The sequence below is a fragment of the Camellia sinensis genome, chromosome 5 (assembly GCF_055761805.1).
Source record: "Camellia sinensis isolate YWXY chromosome 5, ASM5576180v1, whole genome shotgun sequence".
NCBI classification, from domain to species: Eukaryota; Viridiplantae; Streptophyta; class Magnoliopsida; order Ericales; family Theaceae; genus Camellia; species Camellia sinensis.
The window spans coordinates 211,560,987-211,587,270 of NC_138965.1; the positions used below are offsets into that span (position 1 = coordinate 211,560,987).

General features: G+C 34.5%; 3 protein-coding genes across 4 annotated transcripts; 2 read left to right on the plus strand and 1 right to left on the minus strand.

Moving 5' to 3' along the window:
- Nucleotides 1–929: 929 nt before the first annotated feature.
- Nucleotides 930–6,947, minus strand: LOC114311867 (ribose-phosphate pyrophosphokinase 4). Of its 2 annotated transcripts, XM_028258040.2 has the most exons (7): nt 6,437–6,947; nt 5,144–5,459; nt 4,932–5,027; nt 4,390–4,458; nt 2,624–2,752; nt 2,145–2,244; nt 930–1,576 (listed from the first exon to the last, which is right to left on the minus strand). In XM_028258040.2, exons 1-7 carry the CDS (start codon nt 6,808–6,810, stop codon nt 1,443–1,445), a joined length of 1,218 nt encoding a protein of 405 aa, XP_028113841.2. In that variant the 5' UTR covers nt 6,811–6,947; the 3' UTR covers nt 930–1,442. The 2 variants fall into 2 exon arrangements, with proteins under 2 accessions (XP_028113841.2, XP_028113842.2); XM_028258041.2 differs by lacking the exon at nt 4,390–4,458 and having other exon boundaries at nt 6,437–6,926.
- Nucleotides 6,948–10,224: 3,277 nt separating this feature from the next.
- Nucleotides 10,225–16,810, plus strand: AOAT2 (alanine-2-oxoglutarate aminotransferase 2). The gene is made up of 14 exons (XM_028258039.2): nt 10,225–10,544; nt 11,124–11,331; nt 12,054–12,119; nt 12,271–12,388; nt 12,534–12,615; nt 12,696–12,783; nt 12,894–13,052; nt 13,626–13,799; nt 13,902–14,033; nt 14,930–14,995; nt 15,175–15,239; nt 15,588–15,679; nt 15,756–15,912; nt 16,503–16,810. The coding sequence occupies exons 2-14, from the start codon at nt 11,215–11,217 to the stop codon at nt 16,630–16,632; spliced, it is 1,446 nt and encodes a 481-aa protein (XP_028113840.2). The 5' UTR covers nt 10,225–10,544; nt 11,124–11,214; the 3' UTR covers nt 16,633–16,810.
- Nucleotides 16,811–24,378: 7,568 nt separating this feature from the next.
- Nucleotides 24,379–24,693, plus strand: LOC114311838 (cyclin-dependent protein kinase inhibitor SMR6). The gene has a single exon (XM_028258010.2). It carries the CDS (start codon nt 24,379–24,381, stop codon nt 24,691–24,693), a length of 315 nt encoding a protein of 104 aa, XP_028113811.1.
- The last annotated feature ends 1,591 nt before the right edge of the window (nt 24,694–26,284 follow it).

The window sequence follows — 26,284 nt, forward strand, 5'->3', positions numbered from 1 at the left end:
TTGACCTTGTAAAGGTAAATTTCTTAAAAAAAAATGGCATAAATAATAAAATGTGTTCGTCATTTTTTTAGGACTGAACTCCCGAATGTATTACCGAAATTAGGGAACACAGGCCCGAATATTGTTTATTTGTTCGGGAATCGGTAACTGAACATTTATTATTTGTTCAGAAACAGGTAACTGAGCATTATTCATAGGTTTAGACATGTTTTACTAAGAAAACTAAACCAATTATTATATTTTTTTTCTGTAAGAGAAGAAATTATTATGAGAAAACAGAGATTATGTGTGTATCTATATATATATATATATAGAGAGAGAGAGAGAGAGAGAGAGAGAGAGAGAGCGCATACCAACTATGACAATAGTGGATGAGGTAGCAGAAACAGTAATCATATTGCCTCTTCTTCTTCTTCGTGGACTTTGTTAGGATTTTTTGGAAGTGGAGTTTTTTGGAGTGTGGGGGGTGTGCATTCAATGGGTGATAATTTTGTTATTATTTGGGAGGAAGAAATTTTAAGGGTTTTAAAATTTACAAGTGAGGATCCAAAGAAATGAGGAGTCTAAAATAATTTATGAAGTGCTAATAGAACCACTCATTTAAAATTAGGGGTGAATATAATAATTTTTTTTGAAAAACCCACCACTGTTTGTGCTAAAATATTTTTTGTAAATTTAAAAAATAATTTAATATTGTTTCCTAAAAGGTCTTTCCATGAAACTTTCTTGAAAACAATTTGTCAAATGGATTTTTGCATCACTTTCAGTTTTTTGTTTTTGAGAACAGAAGAGAAAACAAAAACGGTACAAAATGCACAATGTTTAAGGCATAACAACAATCACCACTGGGTCAAGTGGTAAAACCCATGTCGTATTTAACCCAAAAAACAAAAAAAAGAAAAGAATAAAAGATATAAAACACAGAGAAAGGAAAACAAAATAAATATATAAAAGATCTAAAGCAACAACAGAATATCATTACATAAGTTTACTGCAAGAAGAGGAGGTTAATACCATGTAGAATATCATCATCCACAAGTTGTTTGTGATGCTAGATTATTGACATCCACATTCCCTTTGAAACTACTTCAAGGTTAGCATATTCAAATCCTTTCCGCTAAAAAAAAAAAAAACAACGCCCACTTAGTACACATTAATGTGTGTTTGGGAGGGTAAAGATTGAGTCCACACCTAACCTTTGGCATAATACACAAAGTGGTGGGCCCAAGACTTGAACCCATAACCTCAAGGTTATTAGGTCAAGTCTAATTTACCAAAATGTTGTATGACTTTTATTACATTAATGAAACAAGATGAACATTAATAAATTTTCGCTGCATCTCAAGATCTCAACTCCCTTGTAGATAAAAATGAAGTGAGAGAACAAACCAACAAACACCTTCCATTTTAGAGTGTTAGCAATGGAATGCTTGGAACAACGGTTAAATCTGAAGGGCAGCCGCTATGGAACTGGCGAGGCTAAGAACTTCAAATGGAGCTCTGTTCTTCACTTCTCTGACTGTCATTGGGCACGAGTCTGTGATCCAAAAGTAAGTCAATCCATTCTCCGGGCACCCTGAAGAGAAAAAGAGAAACCAGAGGAGAAAAATGTGATAAAATTACACCATTGCTTGGAAGGGATAAGTATTAGCAATGTGTGGGCAAAAATGTCATTTGACCAAAGCTTATTAAAAGAAATGTCATTTGATCAAAATTTTAGCAATGTGTTGGATTCACTATTGTAGAGGATTTATGAATCTGATCCCCGAATCAAGAAACTTAAATTTCGTCAAATATTAAGAAACTTAAAATTCGATCAACAATTTCAAGCCAACCATTTAGTTTAATGGTGGTGAATGGACACGGGATTTTTCAAAACTATCAAATATGAAAAAGCATCACATGGTAATGGAATGCCTTCTATTCACTGTACTACTATATTTCAAACCAGGATGTGAAGGAAGATTCCCAAAATCAAACCTTCTTCAACATTGAAGATGGTGAGAGAGATGACTAACTACCAACCAATTTTCACAGAATTGTTGTATTAAGATGAATTTAGGAGCTTTCTGGTAATAAAAAAGGTCAAATTTTGAATCTTGGTACTCCCTGTTAAATAATTAATTTCAAAGATATATTCGTACCTCCATTATCATGTTTGAAGCGTTCCCATGACCTATTAGGAAAAATTCCATGTGTCACATAGGCACTGATTTTTGTTGCTCCATGTTTTGCCAACACTTTCTAAAAGAGTCAGAAATTCAGAAATTCAAAGGTTAGACACAACAAAGGTCAAAAATCTTACAAGCAGCTTATACCCATCTATAAACAAAGGATTTTAATGAACTTCTACCATATACACGAATAATGACAAACATTGAAGAATAGTATGTTTCTTCGCTTTAGGACTAGACAGCTCCACTAATAATGATAATCACTTCTTTGTTTTGTTTTGTTTTTTGTTGTTGTTTTTCTCCTTTCTACCCAATAAAATAAAATTTTTATAAATATATGTATATGTTTATTCCAGTCCTACTTATGAAGTGATTAAGAGTGACATGAAAGAAAAAACACTCATCAAAATGGAATACAAACAAAAAAAAAATTTCAAGGATTTTTGCACCTGGCATTCAATCAGAGTTCCACCCGACTGTACTAGGTCATCAACTATCACAACATGACGTCCTCTAGGGTCTCCCTCTTTGAGGCGTACAATCCGTTGATCACCTTCTCGAACTTTGGCGCAAACAATCTGAAAATCAACTATACAGTGGGTCATGTAGATGCACTATAAATTTTTATTTGTTTAACAATTGTTCTAGTGCGTACTTTTTCCATAAAAAAACTCTCTAAAAAAAAAAAACTCCATCTCGGGCCTCACCGTTGGCCAGCCGGCCGCCGCCTTTGGCCATGGCGGTTGGCTGGCCTAGCTTCCTCTCTTTGTGTTGTTGTTTTCTCTCCTAATAATCTTGAGCCCCCATTTGTATTCCGCTTTCCTCCTTTTCGGATCTAATCTCTAGATTTGTTTAGGGTTTATCTTTTCGTTTTTGTATAGGTTGCTCGTGTTCGCAGGTTTTCTTTAGGGCTTTTAGCTGATTATTCCTTGGGTTTTGGTGTTCTGGGAGCTTTGTTGGGTGGTTTTGGAGGGTTCTTTTCTCGATTGAAGTGGTTCGGTGGTAGTGCTTCGGCCATGGTGTTCAGTTTCGGCCATGGGTTTCGGTTTAGGGTGGATGCATTGACCAAGGGTGGGTTGGTTCACGATCTTCATTCGGGCACTTCGCTGCGAAGAGGGAGTTTAGGGGTGGAGGTTCCAGAGTTGTTTAGGAGTTTAGGATCTTCATTCGAGCGCTCTGTGCGAGTGGGAGTTTGAGGGGTGATTTCCGTTCAATCCTATGGTGGTCGATGTTTGTGTCCGGTTAAGCTTGAAGAGGAGAGTGACGCAAGAAGAGGCTGTCGATGTTCAGAGGCGAAGCAAAGTAGTTTTGGTCTCGGGTGGTTCTCGATGGTGAAGCAAGAAGAGGTTGTCAATGTTGCTAGGTGTCTGCAATGGAGGGTGTTGTTTGGGTCACGGAGAAGAGGTGAAGGAAGCAAGAGGAGGTGAGTGAATGGTGCAAGAAGAGGCTGTCAAGTATGGAGGTGAAGCAAAGGAGGTTCGGCCATGGGTGGTCCACGACGGGAATGGAGTCTGAGTGTCCGGCAAGTATGGAGGTTGAGTGTATCAAGTGTGTATCAGTGTATCAAGTGTGTATCAGGCGTGGGGTTCAAGAGGCGTGGGGTGTTCCACGAGTCAGTAGCTGTGGTTTAGGTGGGGTGTTTCAGTGTAGCTGAGGTTTTGGTGGGGGCTCAAGTGTGGTTTATTTTATTTTTTAGTTGTCTTTTAAAATTTAAAATCGTGAGGCTTAGGGGTTGGTTGTAAGAACGCGAGTAGCAGTAGTAGGAGAGTGAGTATTTACTCTTCGAATCTCTCTTAATGCGTTTTATTTCCTTGTACCTGTAATTTCATATTTTTAGTGAAATTTTTCTTTGCCGACCAAAAAAAAAATGTAGATGCACTATAAAGTAGGACGTTAAAAATCAATAAAGGTCTAATAAACGTGATTCAGCTAAGGCGATAACATATTTGGTAAAGACACAAATACATAAAGACACAAATACATGTTCCTAAGCAACTTTTGATACATAAAAATCAAATGATTACATCGGTTTTAATAACCATTCGAAGTAGAGAAGAGAAGGTAGCAACGCAATATGTAACAATGTAAAAAAAATATGCAAGCAAAATTAAACTGAAAATGGAATTAATTCCTGGAGATGTTTTTATAAATTTGATGTGTAATCGATAAGTTGATAAAGGATCTAGAACATCCCTATTATGATTAGGAACAATACCATTGGGAAATGCTGCAGCTGCTTATGAAACCGTTTCCATGCACCATCATCTGGAAAAGCAATCGATATCTAGAGAGAGAATGAAAACAGGACCTCTGTCACAGATTTAAAAGAGCCTATAAAGCAATTAATATCATCATCTAACCTCCACAAGCACACAATTCTGGATGCAGCAGGGGGAAAATTTGATATTTTGCCTATATGTGTGGGCTCATTTTAACACTTGGGGTTGTTTGTTAACACTTCTATTTCCTGTATTCTTTTTCATTTTCATTACAAATATATATATATATATATATATATATATATATATATATATATAAATAAACAAATAAAAAAAACTTGTTTTTTGCTTTTTGTAAACAGAAATAGGAAACTGAACAAACGACCCTTAGTCTTTAGTATTTCATGCCAGGGTGCACTTCATTGTAACATTGGTTTGTAGAAGTAAAAACTAATTACAAACACTTCATTTCCAAAAAAATTAATTCCAAACAAATGATAGATTATCTTATGGTTTTCGTCATAAGAAGAAATCTTACATTGTCTGAATCGGGGAGCTCCTGAAGCCTATTCTTGAGCATAGGAATCCCGCTCTCAAAGCATGGTAAAACATTGTTGCCAAAGTAGAATCGCTCCTGAAATACAAGAAAACAAGGAGACAAAGAAGCTAGAGTAATCACAATCCCATATCAGTTGAGGATAGCATGGAAAAGACTGTCAAATCAGTGACACCAGTATATTCAGCACCAACCTGCAATGCATGGATATCAAAAATCACCAAACTAGTGGGCCCTCCCCTTGAAATCGGTATATTAGACAAGATTGTGGCAAGAGTGAAAGCAGTTGCAACATCCCCTTCCTCCTCCATGCGCTCAGAAGTACCCGTGGGGAAAAATGGAAGGACAAGTGTGAATGAGGAGACAAACAGCTTTGGTAATGCATAGATAACAGAGAGTTGCTCAAAAATCACCCCTGGAGAACTAAATGAGGCAAGAAAGGCCACGTGTTGTCCACGAATGCCGTGGGCATTGGATATGAACAAGTTGGGGAAACCATCATCGAATGTCCTGAAGTATTAAGAATACCTTCAATTTCATAACTTGCACATGGACAAAGTGAATCAAAATTAAAGCAAAACTCTAGCAAACAAACTCTTCTTCCACTTCTTCCTTTTTCTGGATAACATATATTGTATTCCTAGTATATTTTTCAGTGGTAAAAAAGTGGAAAAATGTTACATGACATTAGAAGATGAACAAGGCCCAGACCTCAAAAACAGAAGGATTTTAGACATTTGTTAAGATGCTTAAAATAGTTGTACATTTTTTTTATGACAGTATGTGTCATAAAGAATGTACAATCAATTTAAATTGTATTAACTAAAGACACAAGGACACTCATTAACGAGAACTGAAACAGATATCTCTATAAGAAGCAAGTGAATTGAAAACATCCTGTTCTAGGATCTTGGAGAAGGTGAGGCATCACATTAGGCATTGCTTCAATTGAACACCTCAAGCAAGGAAATCACAGCCTTTCCCACAATTTATGTAATTTACATAAATGAGCCATCTTCTTTAAGGTATTGTTTGGTTCACTGCCGGTAGAATGGAATGGTAGTCTCCCTATGGAATGATCATTCTCTTCTAATATGTAATAATGATTCATTTGCAATACATTTTCCATCATTTTTAAGCTAATCAAATATGAGAGAATGAACATTTTGATATAATAATCATTTCATCCTACCTTCATTCCATTTTCATTCAAGTGAACCAAACACTATCTCTACGGGTAAAGAATGATGTGTTCTGTTTTCCTTTCACATCGAGCTAAAATGCCCATTATTGTGGCTTATAATTTATATAAATAAATAAAAAAATGTCACTCTCGCATCATTCTGAACAAGATTTTGGTATAAAAACTCTCTGTTTGTAGATGATTTTCCTTACTGTAATTAAACTGGTTATATATAATCATGGCCTACAGAAATCAAATTCCAGAGCCTTTCTATAACAATGAATCAGTCTAGATGAGAATCTACCTCCAGGTAATGCTACGAAGCTCAATGGCGTCAGATTCGGAGGCGATTCTCTCAGCCAAACCCTTCATCTCGGCACAGTAGAACAAGCACACTTTCTTGGAGCTCGTCACAGGCGAACCCAAAGCAGCGTTGGAAGCCATTGGAATGGAAGAATGAAGTGGCTTGAGAATGATGTGAATCGGATCGCTTCCGGATACGCAATCAATGGTCCAATTTTGAGGGTTATCGAAGCTACCAAGCTCGCATTGAATCCGATTCTTGACAGAAAATCGAAGCTTTTGAGGGTTTGGAAACAGAGAAGACGAAGAAGAGGGTTTTAGGGTTTTGATGGGGTTTTTGGATGGAGATGAAAGTGGTGGTAGAGTGGTTGACATACGGTGGTTGATAATGGCGGTGGTGGGGGTGTGTTATGGTTACGATCTTCACTGCGCGCGGAGTGGAGATAACTGTCGGGACTTTGTTTCCATTTATACCCCTGCCTCATGTTTTTGAGTTTGAACTTTGAACGTCAAACTTAGAAATTATGAAGAAAAAAGATAAAATTGAACTTGGAATTGAATCAGCATCCTTGAATTGTTGGTTACATATAATTTAGACTTTGAACCTGAATTGTTACATATATTTTTTTTTGAAAAGAAATTGTTACATATAATTTAATTTTTTATGTCCTCTGTAAGTGTCGATTTGACTTCCTTCAATGAATTTTCTTTTGATAAAAAAAAAAAATTAATATACTTTTAAAAAATATGTTTGAAATCCCTAATAATTTTTTTTTATAATTTTAGCCACCATGATGTAAAATGATAGATGTTAACTTTTGATTTATTACATATTTAATTATGTGAAGCTCTACTTTCTTACCACATCATTGAGAATATTATTTGGAGTTCTTATTGTAGAAAATAAAATAAAATTGAACTTGGAATTGAATCAGCATCCTTGAATTGTTGGTCACATATAATTTAGACTTCGAACCTGAATTGTTACATGTATTTTTTTAAAAAAAGAAATTGTTACATATAATTTAATCTCTTATGGTCTTTGTAAGTGCCGATTTGACTTCCTTCAATGGATTTTCTTTTGATAAAAAAAAAAAAAAAGTTAATATACTTTTAGAAAAAATGTTTGAAACCCCTAATAATTTTTTTATAATTTAAGCCACAATAATATAAAATGATAGATGTCAACTTTTGATTTATTACATATTTAATTATGTGAGACTCTACTTCCTTACCACATCATTGAGAGTATTACTTGGAGTTCTTGATGTAGAAAATAAAATAAAATTGAACTTGGAATTGAATCAGCATCCTTGAATTGTTGGTCACATATAATTTAGACTTTGAACCTCAATTGTTGCATATATTTTTTTTGAAAAGAAATTGTTATATATAATTTAATCTCTTATGGTCTCTGTAAGTGCCGATTTGACTTCCTTCAATGGATTTTCTTCTGATTAAAAAAAAAAAAAAGGGTTAATATACTTTAAAGAAAATGTTTGAAACCCCTAATAATTTTTTTTTATAATTTTAGCCACAATGATGTGAAATGATAAATGTCAACTTTTGATTTATTATATATTTAATTATGTGAGGCTCTATTTTCTTACCACATTATTAAGAGTATTATTTGGAGTTCTTAATGTAGATCTCTAACATTACTTATACATTTATTATTGCAAGTTTATTGCCTTGAGTTGAGAAGAAAATAAGGAAATATCAAACCAGCGGAGGTTTGAAAAAATAATTACAAATTACTAAAATAAATTATAAATATTAATAATTAAAATTATAAACTTTTCCATAAATATATAATTTTTTTTCTTGATTAAAATGGGATGCAATTATCCCAAGAAAATAAGGTAACATGCTCTTTTCAAAATTAAACAAGAAATGGAAGCTTATAAAATAATTGCAGTTAGGTGCTTTTTGTTAGGACAAAACTCTTCGCTCTTGCCCCGTTTGTTTTGGAAAATAGAGGAATGATTGAGATTAGGATTGAGGTGAGACCTACTAATATTATATTTATTTTGAGAAATAAAGAGGGGATTCATAATCACCTTCGGATTAAGATGGACCTTGGGACTTGGTATTAGAAAATAGTCTACCGGACTTTTTTGTTTTTGTGAACATTAATGTTTAACTTTTTGTATTTTTTGTTAAGTAAAAATTATAGTTTTATTTTATATTTTTTAAATGTTGGGCATTTTTTATGAACATTAATGTTTAATGTTTTTGTATTTGTTTTATTATTTTATATAAAAATAATTTAACAATTCCTACAGTAATAACTATCATCAAAACAAACAAAATTTTACTTAATCCCTTTACTATCAATCCCATCCATTCTACTTCTAAAAACAAATGAGCCCCTTGTGCTATTCCAAAGCCATCTCCTACTCTTCTTTATTACCACCACCATCATCCTCATCGTTCCAATTCCTTTTTATCCCAACGATCAACGTTATCTACTTAATTTTTAGCTACCTAAATCCTACAAACCACACTCTCAAATTGTCATTGTTGAGATCTCAAACCCTAATCATGTTGTTACAAATAACATTTAGTGTGCAGGTATTCCTTATGTTCAATACAAGTGTAACATGTGGGTGGAAGGAGAGGGTTTGGAGTAGTGTGAGAGTGATGAGGCAGTGCGAGAAGGGATTGGAGTGGTGGTAGCAGGAAAAGGGTTGAGAACAGAAAGAAATGATGCATGGTGGTGGTGGGGGAAGGGTTTGCAATTGTGGCTAGTGCGGAAAGACCATTAAAAATGGATGAAGCCAATTTTAACGACTATTCAATTAATTAAAATAAATAAAGTCAATATTCTTAATTTTACATGTCATCACAGCCTATTATTATAAATTTAAAAATACATGAACTTTTCTAATCATTCAATTAATTAAAATGAATCAAGTCAATGTTCTTAATTTTGCATGTCATCACAGTATATCATTGTAAATTTAAAAATACATGAACTTTTCTAATCATTCATATATTTCTAAACCTTTCATTTTTTTTTTCTCTTCTAAAACTGTGCAAAAATTTTTTTTTTTTTGGGCCCATGTATTAGTAAATCAAATTTTGTTGTATTTATAATACTACAAAAAAATCTTATTAGATAAACCAAGTCCCATTGCCATTGGTCATTACTCCGAAAAAATAAGGGCAAATTACATATACACCCCTCGAGGTTTGGCTAAATTACAGATGCCCCCTGAGGTTTGAGAAATTACGAATTCCCCCCTGAATGCTATATTTGCATAAGAAATTAGGGGGTAATTTGTTATGAAATATAAACCTCAGGGGGCAAATTGTTATGAAAATACAAACCTCAGGGGGCGGGATGTAATTTCCGAAACTTCAGGGGGTATCTGTAATTTAGCCAAACCTCGAGGGGTGTATATGTAATTTGCCCAAAAAATAAATAAATAGTCAAATTAATAAAAATGAAGGCTAGGCTAGGCTAGGCTAGGCCTGGAGTAGAAAAAAAAACTGCTCATTACATTTACAATTCAACAATGATTCATCCCACTAAAAACATCACCACTAATAGCACTAATGTATTAAAAAAGTAAAAAAAAAAAAAAAAATATAACTCCAAGACCAAAACATCACATCATTAATGGCAGGACCCACTGTCACCTAATTAGTGGGAGCACTAATTAGTGCTCCCAAACATTTTTCTTTACAATTACTGGAGAATCGAACAAAATAAATCTATCTTTTAAAAAAAAAAAAAAAAAAAAAAAAAATCCCCTCTACCATGAGATGGGAGTGACCAAAGTGTGGAAAAGACCAAGGTAGAGAACCCAAGCTCGTAGCTTTGAAGCTCCACCACACTTGGTGCACTAGATTTATCCCCAAGCTCTTCTCTTCGTACGAAGGCAATGTCAAATAATCCATCTACCCACTTTCAGTGGCTGTGGTGTTGCCTCTCAATTCATGTGATGCCACATTGCCACATAAATATAGATTATTCTCACTCTGTCTATCACAACAAGACTATTCAATCTTTACCCGAGACTTGCACACCCAAACACCTGGCACAAACTCGATTCGAGTTCTCACAAGCAAAGTCCAGAAGTACCCTATTAGACGCTTGATTGGTACGATTCGATTGGGTTTTTTGGTTAGGTTCTAAATGGGTTTTTAATCCGCTTTGAATTACGATTTTCTTCTTTGTTTCTTCATTCTTCCCTAATTTCTCACTGTTTGATTCAATTTTCATTTATCTGTTAAATGGGTTTGTTTTAGTTCAATCGTTTATTAATATGCGTTATGTCATTGATCTGTCAAAGTTCGTTCAGTTCCAAATATTTGTTTTTGCTTCTTGTTCAGAGCTCGAATCCAGTCTTGGGTTTGGATGGTTTCAGTGTCACATGCATTGCTTTCTATCTCTTGCTGATCTGTACTTTCTGCATGCTTTTCTTCCAAGAAGTATTGTAATTTTAATGTCTGTATGGTTTTAGTCTTCCTTTTAAATGATTTTAGTCTCTTTATGATTTTAATGTCTGTATTCTAGGAAAATGATGGATTATAAAATTTGAATTTTGTGCTTGGATTTTGGGATAGTAGAGTAGAACATGAATCAATATGAAAAATATATAGATTTGGCATACCCATGTTTAATCAAATTTTCATGCTAAATTATTGTTGATTCTTGCAAAACATGTGAAAATTCTCAGGTTATGAACTGAGTTCATTGGTTGCTGTTTGTCCTCCTGCCTATAATCTGGGTAATTTGGGTGGTGTTAATTGGACGATATCTATTCCATCATGTTACCTAAGGCATTGGACTATGAGTCATTGAATGAAAATGTGAAGAAGGTTCAATATGCTGTTCGAGGTGAGCTGTATCTTCGAGCTTCTGAGCTTCAGAAGGAGGGAAAGAAGGTATAGACATCTGTTCTATTGGAATCATTCTATTGGGATTTCATGAATTGTGCTTGTGTATGCATGCATGTATGTATTTGTCTCTGCTTTTTCTTTGATAACGGGGCAATGATGCTCTTGATTTAATTGTTTACTTTGAGGTTATATTTCCTAATCCTTCCACTCTGTAGCATGTTGAACTTTTATATTTTGTTATGGATTTTTCTCATCAGTGGAGGGTCTGCAACTAGATTTATTTTTTTCCCCTAACAATTGTTTTCTTATTCAATGAAATGGCCCAACTCTTGACTTGACTGGCACTAGATAATCATATATACCTCAGAAGTTTTTGATTTTAATCCCTTTGTAGATATTCAAAAAATTTGTCTAGATTGCTGTTTAGTGAGTTTTCCAATTGCTGTAGTGCACATCAATGCGCTAGTAGCTGTCACTCTGTTATGATTTTATTTTGATACGTACATTTATTTATCTCAAGTTTTTATATGATTAAGGAATCCATGGAAAGTTTTTTTTTTTTTTTTTGTTAGAGTAACTCCCTGGAAAATTTTTGACATTAGAGGGCAAGGATATATATGTTTTTCTTGTGAATGCATTAAGTAATTTGTTTTTTTGACTATTTGAGTATATTAATTTGCTCAAGATGATTCTATTTTGGAAATTGCAGCTCTTTCTTCTCCAACTCATGTTCTTCCTGTTTCATCATTTCAATTATTCTCTTGCAGATTATTTTCACAAATGTTGGTAACCCTCATGCCCTAGGACAGAAGCCACTGACTTTCCCTCGTCAGGTTCGATGCAATTGCAATTCTCTGTCTGATCAATTCATATTTTTTAAGAAAACCTTCCCTATTCGTCCAATTTTATAAACTCAAATTGTTTGGCTTGTGCACGAGACTATTGCATGTAGTTGATATTACATCAACAAATACTTTATTGCAGGTGGTTGCTCTATGCCAAGCTCCGTTTCTACTGGATGATCCTAATGTTGGACTTGTATTCCCTGCGGATGCAATTGCAAGAGCTAAACATTATCTTTCATTGACTTCGGGGGGTCTAGGTATCCTCTCGTCTCTATGTTTTAATGGATATAGATCGGAATGTTTTAATTTACACCATTGTATAGCTTTTCAAGAACATTCTCTCTCTCTCTCTCTCTCTCTCTCACACCTGCTTTTTAATAAGTTGCTTTATAAAATAATTAGGTGCTTACAGTGACTCAAGAGGCCTTCCTGGAGTAAGGAAGGAAGTAGCAGAGTTCATTGAAAGGCGCGATGGGTATCGAAGGTGAATATTGACAGTTGAATATTGTATTGAATATTGATTTGAAATAAAAGTGTTAATATTGCCTCGTGCCTCAATGACAGTGATCCAGAACTAATATTTCTCACCGATGGTGCTAGCAAAGGAGTAATGCAGATCTTAAACACTATTATCCGTGGTGAACAAGACGGGGTAACTAACATTCCCAGGACTTTATAAACATGATTTTGGTACTTTTGTGCTATTTGACTTTGTAATGTTTCCGAAAATGTATTTGATAATAAACTCTGATGTGTTGCCAGATATTGGTGCCAGTTCCACAATATCCACTTTACTCAGCTGCAATATCTTTATTTGGTGGTTCTCTTGTTCCGTATTACCTGGAAGAGACAGCAAATTGGGGTCTTGATATTAATAACCTTCGAGAGTCAGTTGTACAAGCTCGCTTTAAAGGAATAACTGTAAGAATGTTTTTTTTTTTTGCATGTTTGTTAAGGAAAAGTGTAGGAAATATTTGCGAAACCAAGATGATTTTGGCAAATTACAATAACCTTCCATAAGGTATGGAGAAAATACAGTAGGTCTCACAGTTTTGATATAATTACATTGAGCTCCCTTAAAGTTTTAAATCACATAACACTTCACTTTTTTACAATAATTTGTTAGCCATGTGGATGGTAAAACAATGTTGTCTCTTTTATATTGAAATCTATATTTTTCTTTGTTTATTCTTGTCTCTGCACCAACTTGGACAAGTTTAACAATAGGTTATTTTAGCCAAAAAGCCCAAAAGTCACTACTAAAAGTCAACAAAAAGTCAACTCTTCTCTCTATTTTTCTGCATGTCTTTTCGTAAAAAATCAAAAAACCAACTAAAATAGCTAGTTCCCAAAACAAACCCTCTGAGTCCAGGGTTAGTCCACAAATAATAACTTCCTAATCTTTCTTCTTGGTACATGATTTATTGGCTGAAGTCCTGACAACTATTTTCAGTTCCATGTTCTAATCTTCATATCCTTGTTGTATATAATCAGGTAAGAGCAATGGTAATTATAAATCCCGGAAATCCTACTGGACAGTGTCTTAGTGAAGCTAATTTGAAAGAAATTTTACGGTTCTGTTACCAAGAAAACTTAGTCTTGCTCGGGGATGAAGTTTATCAGCAGAACATTTACCAGGATGAGCGCCCCTTCATAAGCGCAAGAAAGGTATATATTCTTATGCTGTTAGATCAATGATGTCCCCAAGTTAAGTTTCCTCTGAGAGACTGACATTATAAATTATGCTTTAATTTTTTCGTATACTGGAAGGTTCTGTTGGACATGGGCCCACCCATAAGCAAGGCGGTCCAGCTTGTTTCTTTTCATACTGTGTCCAAAGGATATTGGGGTGAATGTGGACAGCGCGGTGGATACTTTGAGATGACTAACATTCCTCCACAGGTTTGCCTTGCTGTGATTTGCTAATGTCTTCCATATGATTCTTCAATTGCAAGCAAGTCTCTCTCTCTCTCTCTCTCTCTCAGAGAAAGATTTTTTTCTTTTAGAAAGCAAAGATTGTTTAGGAAAGGCATCGAAAGGAGATGCCATCTGTATACAAAGGGAAAAAAAGAAGGCAGAAAATACAAAAACAAGATGTCCACCTTCTCAAGTATTAAAACACTTAAAAAGTTAAAAATTGTTTGTGTAGGATTTACAACCCCTGTCCCAGCTATACAAAATATTCAAAAATCTACTCTTCAACCTATATAAAGGCTCTCTTTGCTCTCAATAGCCCACTTTAGACAAAGGAATCAAACACCTAGCCTTCTTCTCCCCATTCTTGACTCTCCCCTCATTCCAACTATAAAGATCTATCACAGTATCACTACATAAAGGAACATTCACTGAATCGTGAACATGAATAAAGCCAATGGCCTGAGCTCTTTAGCGCATAGCAATGAATGAGAAGATGGTTATTGCCTTCTAGGAATTAAATATTTTTGCGAAGTATTCTCTCATATATTGAGATTTTGAGCATCAAAATAGAACCATGTGGGAAGTATAGAATTGGCTTGAGTTTGGAATTTATGGAAAAAGTTGTGAATAAATGTTACGATGTAATTTAATAAAAGCTCCCAACATTTAGTTTTTTATTTTCTTTTCTCTAGTCACTTCCTCATGGGATACTACTGTTGCAACCCACACACGAACAAATACTTTTTCTTTTTTAAGAATGACAGTCTTCTTCCCCTTGGAGGATGGACCCAAGCTCAATATAACAATTGATAAGAGTATGTATGTGACACATGTATACATGTACTGAGGCACTTTTTCATCTTTATCATCCAATTTTGCAGACAGTAGATGAAATCTATAAGGTGGCATCAATATCACTCAGTCCAAATGTCCCTGGGCAGATATTTGTAAGTTGAAATCCAATCATTTGGTTGAGTGTCATTGAGGAAGCAAAATTTGTTTGCTTAAAACATTATTAATTCATGTTCATATGTCAAGAATTTTTATGCTTCCACAGAATTAGGTAGCCCCTGTTTCTTCTATGTAAACTATCATGTCTGCTGAGAAAAATACTTTTCTTTTGCAGTTAGGGCTAATGGTCAACCCACCTAAACCAGGAGATATCTCTTACGATCGGTTTGTTAGAGAGAGGTAAACTGATTTTCAATTCCATTTAAGTTGGTTTCTCTATTATTAGTGAAAAATGAAGAGAGTAAACCTTAATTCTTTTTTCAAGCATTTTCTTGATGATTAATCCTCACCACGGTTATTTGAGTGTCAATGCATTCTGTTGCCACCATTTCATATAGTTCTTATAACTGAATGTTAGTGTTTTAAAGATCATTATTTTTGTTTTTGTTTTTTCTTTTGGTGCGGGTGGGGCACGACAAACTTCTTGAAAAGCACGGTCTTAGCACAAATATTACTTCAATGCTAAATTCTAGTGTGATATGGCTCTTTCTAGCAGTGAACAATTGTATTTCTCTTAAACAAATGCAGCAAAGGTATCCTCGAGTCTCTGAGGAAGAGAGCACGAATAATGACCGATGGATTCAACAGCTGCAGAAACGTGGTTTGTAATTTCACAGAAGGTGAATAATTTTTCATTCAAATATCAGTTTTTTTATTTTTATAAAATTTATTCTCATTCATGGGTAAATGGTTCAGGCGCCATGTATTCTTTCCCACAAATACGCTTGCCACCAAAAGCGATAGAGGCTGCCAAAAAGGCTGGAAAAGTTCCTGATGTCTTCTATTGTCTCAAGCTCTTGGAAGCCACGGGCATCTCCACTGTCCCAGGTTCAGGATTTGGGCAAAAAGAAGGGTAACTACTTATCTTTTTTGGTTCATCATTTTGGAGGCCGCTTCCCTATAGAACTTCTCACACAAAACTACCTTTTTGAAGCATTTTCTTTTATAACCTTGTTTTTTCATTCGTTCTATTAGAATACTTGGAATTCATATATTTTCTTGATTGTCTCATTCATATGCACTAGTAACAATTTTTCCCGTGTAAGAACTAAGCTGTATTTGTTCCGGGTCTAGTGTTTGGTTCAATAAAAAACGAAAGCCACAGCAAAAAAAGCTTATTTGGGTGAAAATATTTTACACTTTTGAAAAGTGGAAAATGTTTTTGGGACTTTAGGTTTTACTAATTTTACCACCGCCCACTACTGCCTTCACCCGCCCCTCCCCTCTAATATAACAGCTATAACTTTAGTTTCAAGGTCATAACCAGACACAAGAAAAATATTTTCTGGAACAAGTTTTCAGTTATTTTATTTTTTTCTAGATTCAGCCGAAACAAAAAGAGCGTAAACTACCAATTTACTATCTATTTATGGAAGATACTTGTGTTGTGTGCTTAACCTCTTGCTTCGATTTTCTGATGGATTGTCATTCATTCCTGTATAGGGTCTTCCACTTGAGAACAACCATCTTACCGGCTGAGGAAGACATGCCTGCGATCATGGCCAGTTTCAAGAAGTTCAACGACGAGTTCATGGACCAATATGAAGACTACAGAGGCTATTCGAGGATGTAAGTGATGTCTCTGAACTGTCTAATTCGTACAATTCTCTTCTGTTGGTGGGAAGCTATTTGATGTACACCTCTCAAACACTCATCCTTTTTCTCTCCCAATTTCTTTCTGTTGAAAATTTGGTTCTTGTATCCAACTGATCACTTTAATAGGTATTACAGAGATGACTTTTTACTTTTAACGATGGATGTGAATGGAATGCTAGATGAAAAAAGTGATTTAAGCATGTACAAAGTTTAAAGAGGGATTTCTCATATGGGTTTCTCTTTAAAATTGTTGTTTGACCTCTTATTGCCAGTCTCTGTTTGGATAGTGATATCTTTCAATGTTTCAATCGTTTCAGCGAAAAATATTTTTTTGTGAAATTAAAATAAAATAAAATTGTATGAAACTTTTTCTTGAAAATGTTTTCGGAAGAGCTTTTTTCTATGTTTGGTTGCTTTCTTAATACTAATGCACTTAATAGTTGTATTATTAGTGGCGGGTTGGTGGTGATGGAGGTGTGATGGTGGATCGGCGGTGACATTGTGGTGGTGGCGGTGGTAGTGTGGTAGCATTGGTATCACTTTAGTTGGGAAAATGTTTTTCACTTTTTAGTAGTGAAACATTTTTTGCCCAATTAAACTTATTTTTCGTTGATCGGAAAAAATGTTTTTCTTTGTACCAAACGTTAGAGAATGTTGAAATTTTTTTTTCTTCATAATATCTAATATCTACTAGTGATTGTGTTAGTGTTAGTGTTAGTGAAGGTGGAGGAGGAGGAAGAGTTGACTAGCTTGGAGCACACCATAATGTTTTAAAACTATTAAATAATTACTCTTGAACTGAACTTGGTCTCAATTTTATTTTATTTTTTCATAATGTTGGTGATAATTACAATTAAAATATCAGAAAATACAAATAATAAAAGTTACAATAACTATTATAAGGGCTGAGACGCGGGAAATTCGTTCTCTTTAAGAAGATTCAAACTCTCTGCGGTTACGCAAAGTCTCGCACCGGTGTAGCAGAAAAAACCTTGACTTGTCTCCCTAGGATACAACAGCCCGACTAAGTCGTATGGTTCACTAATACTGCACAATTGGTTGAATCCAAAGCTTTATTACATACACTCTTTTTTATTTGCCTGATAATCTCACACAAGACATAATAAAGCAACCAAAACTTCTTCACTCTACCAAGATAAGAAGATAGCTCAATATACATAGGAGAGAAAGCTTGAAGGGTTATTCTTGGTGGATAAGAAAAGGATGGAGACTTGACTTGATTTGGCGGATGGAGACTTGACTTGACTTGACTTGGCGAAGACTTAGAAAAGAAGACTTGAAGGATTCTTGGAGGAAAAGAAAACAAATCAAACCAATAACACATTATAATATTAAAATATCTGCTAACATTCTCCCACCTATTTTAATATTATAGGTAACAAAAACTGAGATTATTAGGCAAATAAGGATATTATGCATCATGGTAGGTGTGCTCTGCATTGAACCTCTATTAGTAAAACAATAATATCTACTCCAGAGCCAAAAGTATGCTCAGCATTGAATTATGACTGCTTAAGGGAAATAAATAATTATTGCACGCACATAATATTCCAGGTGTTCACATAAGCTTTAAAGGCCAGCACATTACGGCCTTGTGCGATCTCAAGATTCATGAATGTGTTTGAGAATTAGCCCAAATCTCATAGGTAGTGGCCCCACTACCACACTCACATAAGTGAATTTTGTCAAGGATGCTCCTGTAACTATGACACCCCACTCAATAAGAGTTACAGAAATTCATTAAAAGTTTTTTAATAACTCAACCTGTATAACGTTACAGGATAAATGCACTTACATCATAGGGTTGGGTAAAAAGTAATTAGTGCATTTCTTACGGCCATCATATGATCGTTTTTCTGATTAAACCCAGTTACAGGATCTCTGGTCCCTGGGTTGAGTATCCTCATACATGGCTTCTACTATATTCAATGGGCTTTAACCCTATCCCCCTCGATGTATTCCAGACTCTATCTCTTGCTAAGGCCTTAGTTAATGGATCTGCAAGATTATCACCAGATTTAATATAATCCACATTTATGATGTCATTATTCATATAAGATCTCACAGTTTTGATAAGTCTGGATTTACCGTTATAATAACAGTTATTAACTCGACCATTTGCTGCAGTGCTATCGCAATGAATCAATATAGGTGGAATTGGTTTTTCCCAACAAGAGATTTCATTTAACAAATCTCTTAACCAATTTGCTTCTTCACCGGCTGTAGCTAAAGCAATAAGCTCAGCCTCCATTGTTAAATTAACAATAATGGTTTGTTTTTTCGATTTTCAATTTATAGCACTACCTCCCAATGTAAATAAATAACCAGTAGTTGATAATGAATCATTTGACAAAGTATTCCAATCGGCATCACTGTAGCCTTCAAGTACTGCAGGATACTTATTATAAAACAAGCCATATTTTATGGTACCAGATAAATATTTCATAATACGCTTAATGGCTAGCCAGTGATCACTGCCAGGTTTGCTAGTAAACCTGCTAAATACTCCAACTGCATAGGAAATGTCAGGTCTAGTACAGTCAGTCGCATAACGCAAACTACCAATCATACTAGCATATTCCTTTTGATTAATTACATCCTCATCATTTTCAATAGGAAATAAACGCACATGAGGATCGAAAGGAGTAAGAACATGCTTGCACTTATAAAAATTATATTTTCTCAAAATTTTCTCAACATAATGCGACTGATCAAGAAATATACCATCACAAATTTTGGAAATTTTTATTCCCAAAATATAATTAGTTTCACCAAGATCTTTCATATCAAAATGGCTACTAAGTATATTTTTAGTTTTCACGATGATATGCAAATTAGAGTCAAATATAAGTAAATCATCTACGTAGAGGCTAATAATGATATGTGAATTTTCTTCAGATTTATAGTAGATGCATTTATCACATTCATTTGTTTTATAGTCATTCTTAATCATGCAGGAATCAAATTTCTCATGCCACTGTTTAGGGGCCTGTTTTAAGCCATATAGGGATTTAACTAGCTTGCACACTTTGCTTTCTTAACCGGGTTCCACAAAACCCTCAGGTTGATCCATATAGATTTCTTCACCCAGGTCTCCATTTAAAAATGTCATTTTAACATCCATTTGATGAATCTTTAAATCATGAATTGCAGCCACTGCAATTAATAATCTAATGGATGTAACTCTAGTAACCGGAGAAAATGTATAAAAAAAGTCAAGATCTGCTTGTTGTTTAAAATCTTTTGCAACAAGCCTTGCTTTATATTTATCAATAGTTCCATCCGGTTTAAGTTTTTTTTTCTCAAAACCCATTTACAGCCAATAGTTTTATAACCTGGTGGTAAATTTACCAATACCCAAGTTTTATTAGATAATAATGATTCTATTTCATTATTTACAGCCTCGTTCCAAAAAACAGAGTCAGGAGATGCCAAAGCTTCTTGTAAAGTTAATGGAGTTTCCTCCACATTAAAAACATGATAATCAAGGCCAAAATCTTTTTCTAATCTACAGTGTCTTGGTTTTGTAAAAGAGGAGTAGAGGAACCAGTTTCAGATAAAATATTTTCTTGAAAATTTTGACCCCCACCATTTTTAGATTTAAAAGGAAATTTTTCTTCATGAAAAATTGCATCACTTGATTCAAAAATTATTTTGTTTTCCTTATCAAAAAATCTATAGGCTGTACTATTTGTTGCATATCCAAGAAAAGCACAAGTGACAACTTTAACACATAATTTAGGTCTTATAGGGTCCACAAGTCTAACAAAAGCTAGACAACCCCAAACCCTCAAATATCTCAAATTTGGCTTATGCCCTTTCTACAACTCAAAAGGTGTAACTTTTGTTTTTTTATGTGGCACTCTATTCATAACATAACATGCAGTTAAAATTGCTTCTCCCCACAAATTTAAAGGAGCATATGCTTCAATTAGCATAGCATTTGTTAAATCAGTTAAAGTCCTATTTTTCCTTTCTGCTACACCATTAGATGCAGGTGAATATGGTGGAGTAGTTTCATGGATTATTCTCAAAGACTGAGCAAACGAGTTGAATCCAAAAGATTCATATTCCTGGCCTCTATCACTTCTATATCTTTTAATCTTTTTACCGAATTGATTTTCAACTTCAAGAAGGAATTCTTTAAATTTTTCAAAAGCATCACTTTTATTTTTCAAGAAGTATACATAAGTGTATTTTGAAAAATCATCAATAAAAGTGATAAAATATCTATTTCCACCACGTGTTAAAATTCCTTCAAATTCACATAAATCAGTGTGAATTAATTCTAACAATTCAGTATTTCTCACCACACTTTTACGAGGCCTTTTAGTTATTTTTGCTTGACTGCAAATTTTACATTTCTCAAACTTATTTGTTAGTTTAGGAATTAATTCTAAACTACTCATAACTCCCATATATCGACTATTGATATGACACAAACGAGCATGCCAAAAATTCATGGAAGACATCATGTAAATAGAAACATGTGTTTTCTTATTCTCAACATTTAATTTAAACATTTCATCATAGGCATACCCTTTCCCCACAAATATGCCTTTTTTAGTGATTGCATATTGGTCAGAGTCAATAGTCTGCTTGAAACCAGCTTTGTTGAGCAAATAACTTAACATCAAATTTTTCCTCATGGACGGTGTGTACAACACATCTTTTAAAACAAACACACGTCCAGAGGTAAAATTCAGCTCAATATCCCCATACCCGAGCACCTTGGTTAAACTGGAGTCACCAAGCATAACAGTCATCTTCTCATTAAAATGAGTGAAATCTTTGAACCAATCTTTATCATAGCAGACATGCCTATTGGCATCAGAGTCTGCCCACCACCCTTCCACAGATTGAACCATAAAAATATCTGTAATCATAGCCACAAATGGTTCCTCAGTAACATTAGCCAGTGGTTGAGACTGTTGTTTCCGAAATTTGCAAGTTCGAGCAATATACCCACTTTTGCCACACACAAAACATGTCACATTTGTCAGATCTTGTGAAAGGGGTTCTTGGTTCCATTTCTTTTGCCTCGGGTAATTTTTATTTTGTGGCCTTCTAGTATTTTTCCAGATTTTCTTAACTGGCTTTAAGTGACTATTTTTATGAAATCGACCTTTAGGTAAAGTATTTTCAGAAGTTAAATTTACCTTTGCAGTGGTATGCTCTTGTGTCATAAGCGCATCTTGTTCTCGTGCTTCCTCCTCCACCCAAATCCGTGTGATTAGAGTCTGCAAGGACGTCTCTTTTTGCTTGTGACGCATTGACTTCTGGAACTCCCTCTAAGGTGATGGTAGTTTGTCAACAATACCTGCTACAACAAGATTGTCTCCAATTTTGATGCCTTCAGATCTAACTTCAGCCGCTAACATTTGAAAATCTTGAACTTGCTCCACCACTGATTTTCCATCTATCATCTGATAGTTGAAAAAACGGCTTGCAGCATATTTTTTAGCGCTTGCCTCTTCAGTGTCATATTTATTCTGCAAGGCTTTTCAAATTTTCTTGGCAGTGGTGTAAGTAGTATCATAATAATCATAAAATTGATCCAAAAGACAATTCAAAAGATAATGCCGACATTTATACTCATTTGTGTTGTATTTCTTGATTTTTTCAAGATGAGCTGCATACTCCTTGTCGGTCATCTCTTCAGTGGGGACTTTGTTGGGATTTTTCTCGGTCAGGATATAGGCTACCTTGAGGAGACTGAAGTAGAAAAGCACCTTGCCTTTCCATCTCTTGAAATGGGCTCCCTTGAACCGGAAGGGCTTGTTGAGATCACCAGTATTCTCGTTGGGTTTCTCTAGTACTGGCTCCATGGCTTTTTGCTATTTGAATCTCTTTAAAATTGTTGGTGATAATTACAAATAAAACACTAGAAAATACAAATAATAAAAGTTACAATAACTAGTATAAAGGTTGAGGCGCGAGAAATTCGCTCTCTTTAAGGAGATTCAAGCCCTCTACGGTTAGGTAAAGCCTCACACCAGTGCAACAGAAAAAACCTTGACTTGTCTCCCCCAGGATACAACAGCCCGACTAAGTCGTATGGTTCACCAATACTGCACAATTGGTTGAACCCAAAACTTTATCATATACACCATTTTTTATTTGCCTGATAATCTCACACAAGACATAATAAAGCAACCAAAACTTCTTCACTCTACCAAGATAAGAAGATAGCTTAATATATATATGAGAGAAAGCTTGGAGGGTTATTCTTGATGGATAAGAAAAGGATGGAGACTTGACTTGACTTGGCGAAGACTTAGAAAAGAAGACTTAAAGGATTCTTGAAGGAAAAGAAAATAAATCAAACTAATAACACATTATAATATTAAAATATCTACTAATACATAGTTTAATGGGTCTATCTTGAACAGTCAATTTTGTACTAATATAATTGGAGAGTGCAATTGCAGTGGCAAACGCTAGAATCTAAAATATTTTAGACTCTAATCTAATGGCATCACTTAGCACCAATTATTGGGGGTCTAAAGGGTCTGTAATGGCACTGGTCTGGTCCACTAATGTCTCCCAACCGGTTTTAGATATTCAAAAATATGATATATATAATGATTCAAACATTCTAAAATAAAGAAATGTTATATATAATTTTATTTTTTATTTTAGTTGGACACTCTTATTAGACATAATGAGTAGATTCTATAGACATTAACATCATATTGTTGTGTTTAGGATATGAAAATAGGATAATAAAAGGGATTATGTACAGTGTTGCTTTTCTAAAATATTAAAATCTTTTCAAAATAAAAACAACTTAATTAAATAATTAGATAAAGTCAACACACTATCTAGTAGTCTATATTACTTAAAGTATCTAACAAGATAAGTGAAACTGCATTCGTAACAAGATGATAATTTTGAACCATTATTAACAAGCCAAATGTAATACATTAAATTGACAAAAACATGACACGAGTAGCTTATTGGCAACTACACTCATTCCACCGATTTTCCCTTACTCTAACAACTCCTTGCATTTCCTTTCCATTCATTTCTTTATAAAAAAATTATTTAATATTCCTGAAGTAAAATTTTATTCTATTTATTGATTGACACATATCCTATAATTTAAATCAATAATTATTAATTTAAAATATCACTTAAACTTATCCGCATACTTTCTCCCTTATGATATGAATATGTATCTCAAACATTACAAAATAATTTAGACTATTTAATTGTCCTAAGTTCACAATTCGTTCTAGATTAGAAAAGGGAAGGGGGGAATCAGATACGGGACACGAGGAATCAAACATTTTAACGGCCAAAAAGAAACGATTGGCGCCAAAAGTCAGGTCCATTCCCTTCTATGCTGCCCGCGGTCAGCTACTTTCACGGGCACCTCTCTCTCTGTCTCTCTGATTGGGTATTAACAGAACATTGCACATTACTCTTCTTCACATTTATTTAAACCCTTTTTCCGTCTTTCTCAAATGCTCCCTCTACACCTCTTTCCTTCTAGTTTCTCATATATCATCAACCAAAGACCCTTTTCTCTCTCTCTCTCTCTCTCTCTCTATCTTTCTCTCTCTCACTTTTCAAGATTTTCCATCTGATTTCTCCAGATTCTATTCTGTTTTCCATTTCCTCGCCCCTAAAAAAAAAACTCATATCTCTTCTTATCTATTTATTCAACTCCAAAGAGCACAAGTTCGGTCCAAACAAAATGGGGTACCCAGAAAAGATGGATGGTGGTGTTGAATCAGAGGGAAAGAAATGTTGGGTCATTGCTGGAATTCCATTGCGGAGTCCATTGAAGCCCATATTTACTACTCCAGAGAAACAGAGAGAGAATGATGATGGAGAAGAATGTTCAACTACACCGACAGCCGAAGAAGCCAGAATTCCAAGCAAGCTGATGTGTCCACCGCCTCCGAGGAAGCGAAAGCCTTCTTCAAGGTATCATTATAATGGCGTTAAGGAGTTCTTTACTCCACCAGACTTGGAAACTGTATTCATTCGCCGCGTTGAAAGGACTTAATTTTAAAATAAATGTCAAGTGTAACACTGATATCATTTGACTAGGGTTGTTCTTGTACTTTGTTTATGATTTTTAGCTCTTCTCTAGTGGGTAAGAGTTCATGTACATGGTTTTATGAATCAATAAAATGGAAATTTTATGTGACTTTGGTTTCATTGATTTTCTCTTCAAGCCATTCTTCTTCTTTATCTACTTTGAACCTAAACATGGTAATGATCCGACTTATCATCTCATATTCTCCAACTCCTCTTCTTTTGACCGGCATGGTTGTCGGTAAAGGAGTAGACTCTACCGCGAGCCATAGACTTTGAATTTCTTAGATTTAACTCTCATTAGTGTCTTTTGGACTATAATTCTTCTATTTGTATAGAAGTGAAATACATAACTGGACACAAATTCGTGTATATAGTTCTGTGATTAAATTTTAAAACTCATATGAAAAATACACATGTTAAATTTTGTGAACTTATCGCTTTAAAATAATAAAATTACTACAAACACATCATACTTGTTAATAATTTTATTGAAAGAAATATAAAATAGTAACAATTTTTTTTAAAATTATTTTACAAACAAAACACACATCATCATTACCATGTATTGATGAAAATTTTTGTACAATCATTTTGAAACAATAATATGTTTATAAATAAATTAAAAAAAAAACATTTTCTTCTCCCATATACTCTCTCTCTCTCTCTCTGTGGCATGCAAGTCAAAACCTATCTAATAAAAGAGAGGGTAAGGTAAAAATTCCTTTTCCATGGCATGAGATGCTCTGCATGGATGGCTTTTAAAGCTGTGATTGACAAAGACATATCCCCAATAATCCTCAGACTCAGACTCAAAAACCCCCCTATCATATCTTCCACAAAGTACTTTCTTTCTTTTTTATGCCCTGTGTCATCACTCAATATTATTACTCATTGATCCTTCACTCACTTCACTCTTCTCTTTGTGTCCCCACATCATATCCAATTAACCCCAACCCAATCACTCTCCACCCACCCACAACACCTCGGACGCCCTTTGCGATATGTATATATATATATATATGGTGGGAAAGTTCTCTGTAATGCTTTTTTTTGGTTGATAAAGAAATGGGAAAAAAAAGTTGCCAAAAGACAACATACATATGGGAAGTGATGGCCTCAGGGCCCCTCATAGATTAGAATCCTATGTCAAGTGCATGCAATACTTATTACATATAATATGCTTTCATGCTCCACTATTTAGACCTTTGGTTGATTGACAAAACCCCCATAAAAGTGACAAGAATTTTATATAGAAATTTAGAGTATGATTGGAAATGAATTGGTGTATTATGGTGTTTATATATAAAATTAAATTGAATCACATAGTAATATTTTTAAGTGGAACTTGGATTTGGAATTTGGGATGACTTTGAAGAGAATAAAGAGATGGGAGATTGGAATTTGGATTTTGGATATTAAAATTTGACAGACAGTGATTTTGGGAGTAAATAAGGAAGAATTACAGATATTAAAGGTGAAAGTGAAATAGCCAAAATGAGAAACTATGAAACTTAAGGTAATTTGTAATTTATCTATTTTGTCACGTATCACCATGT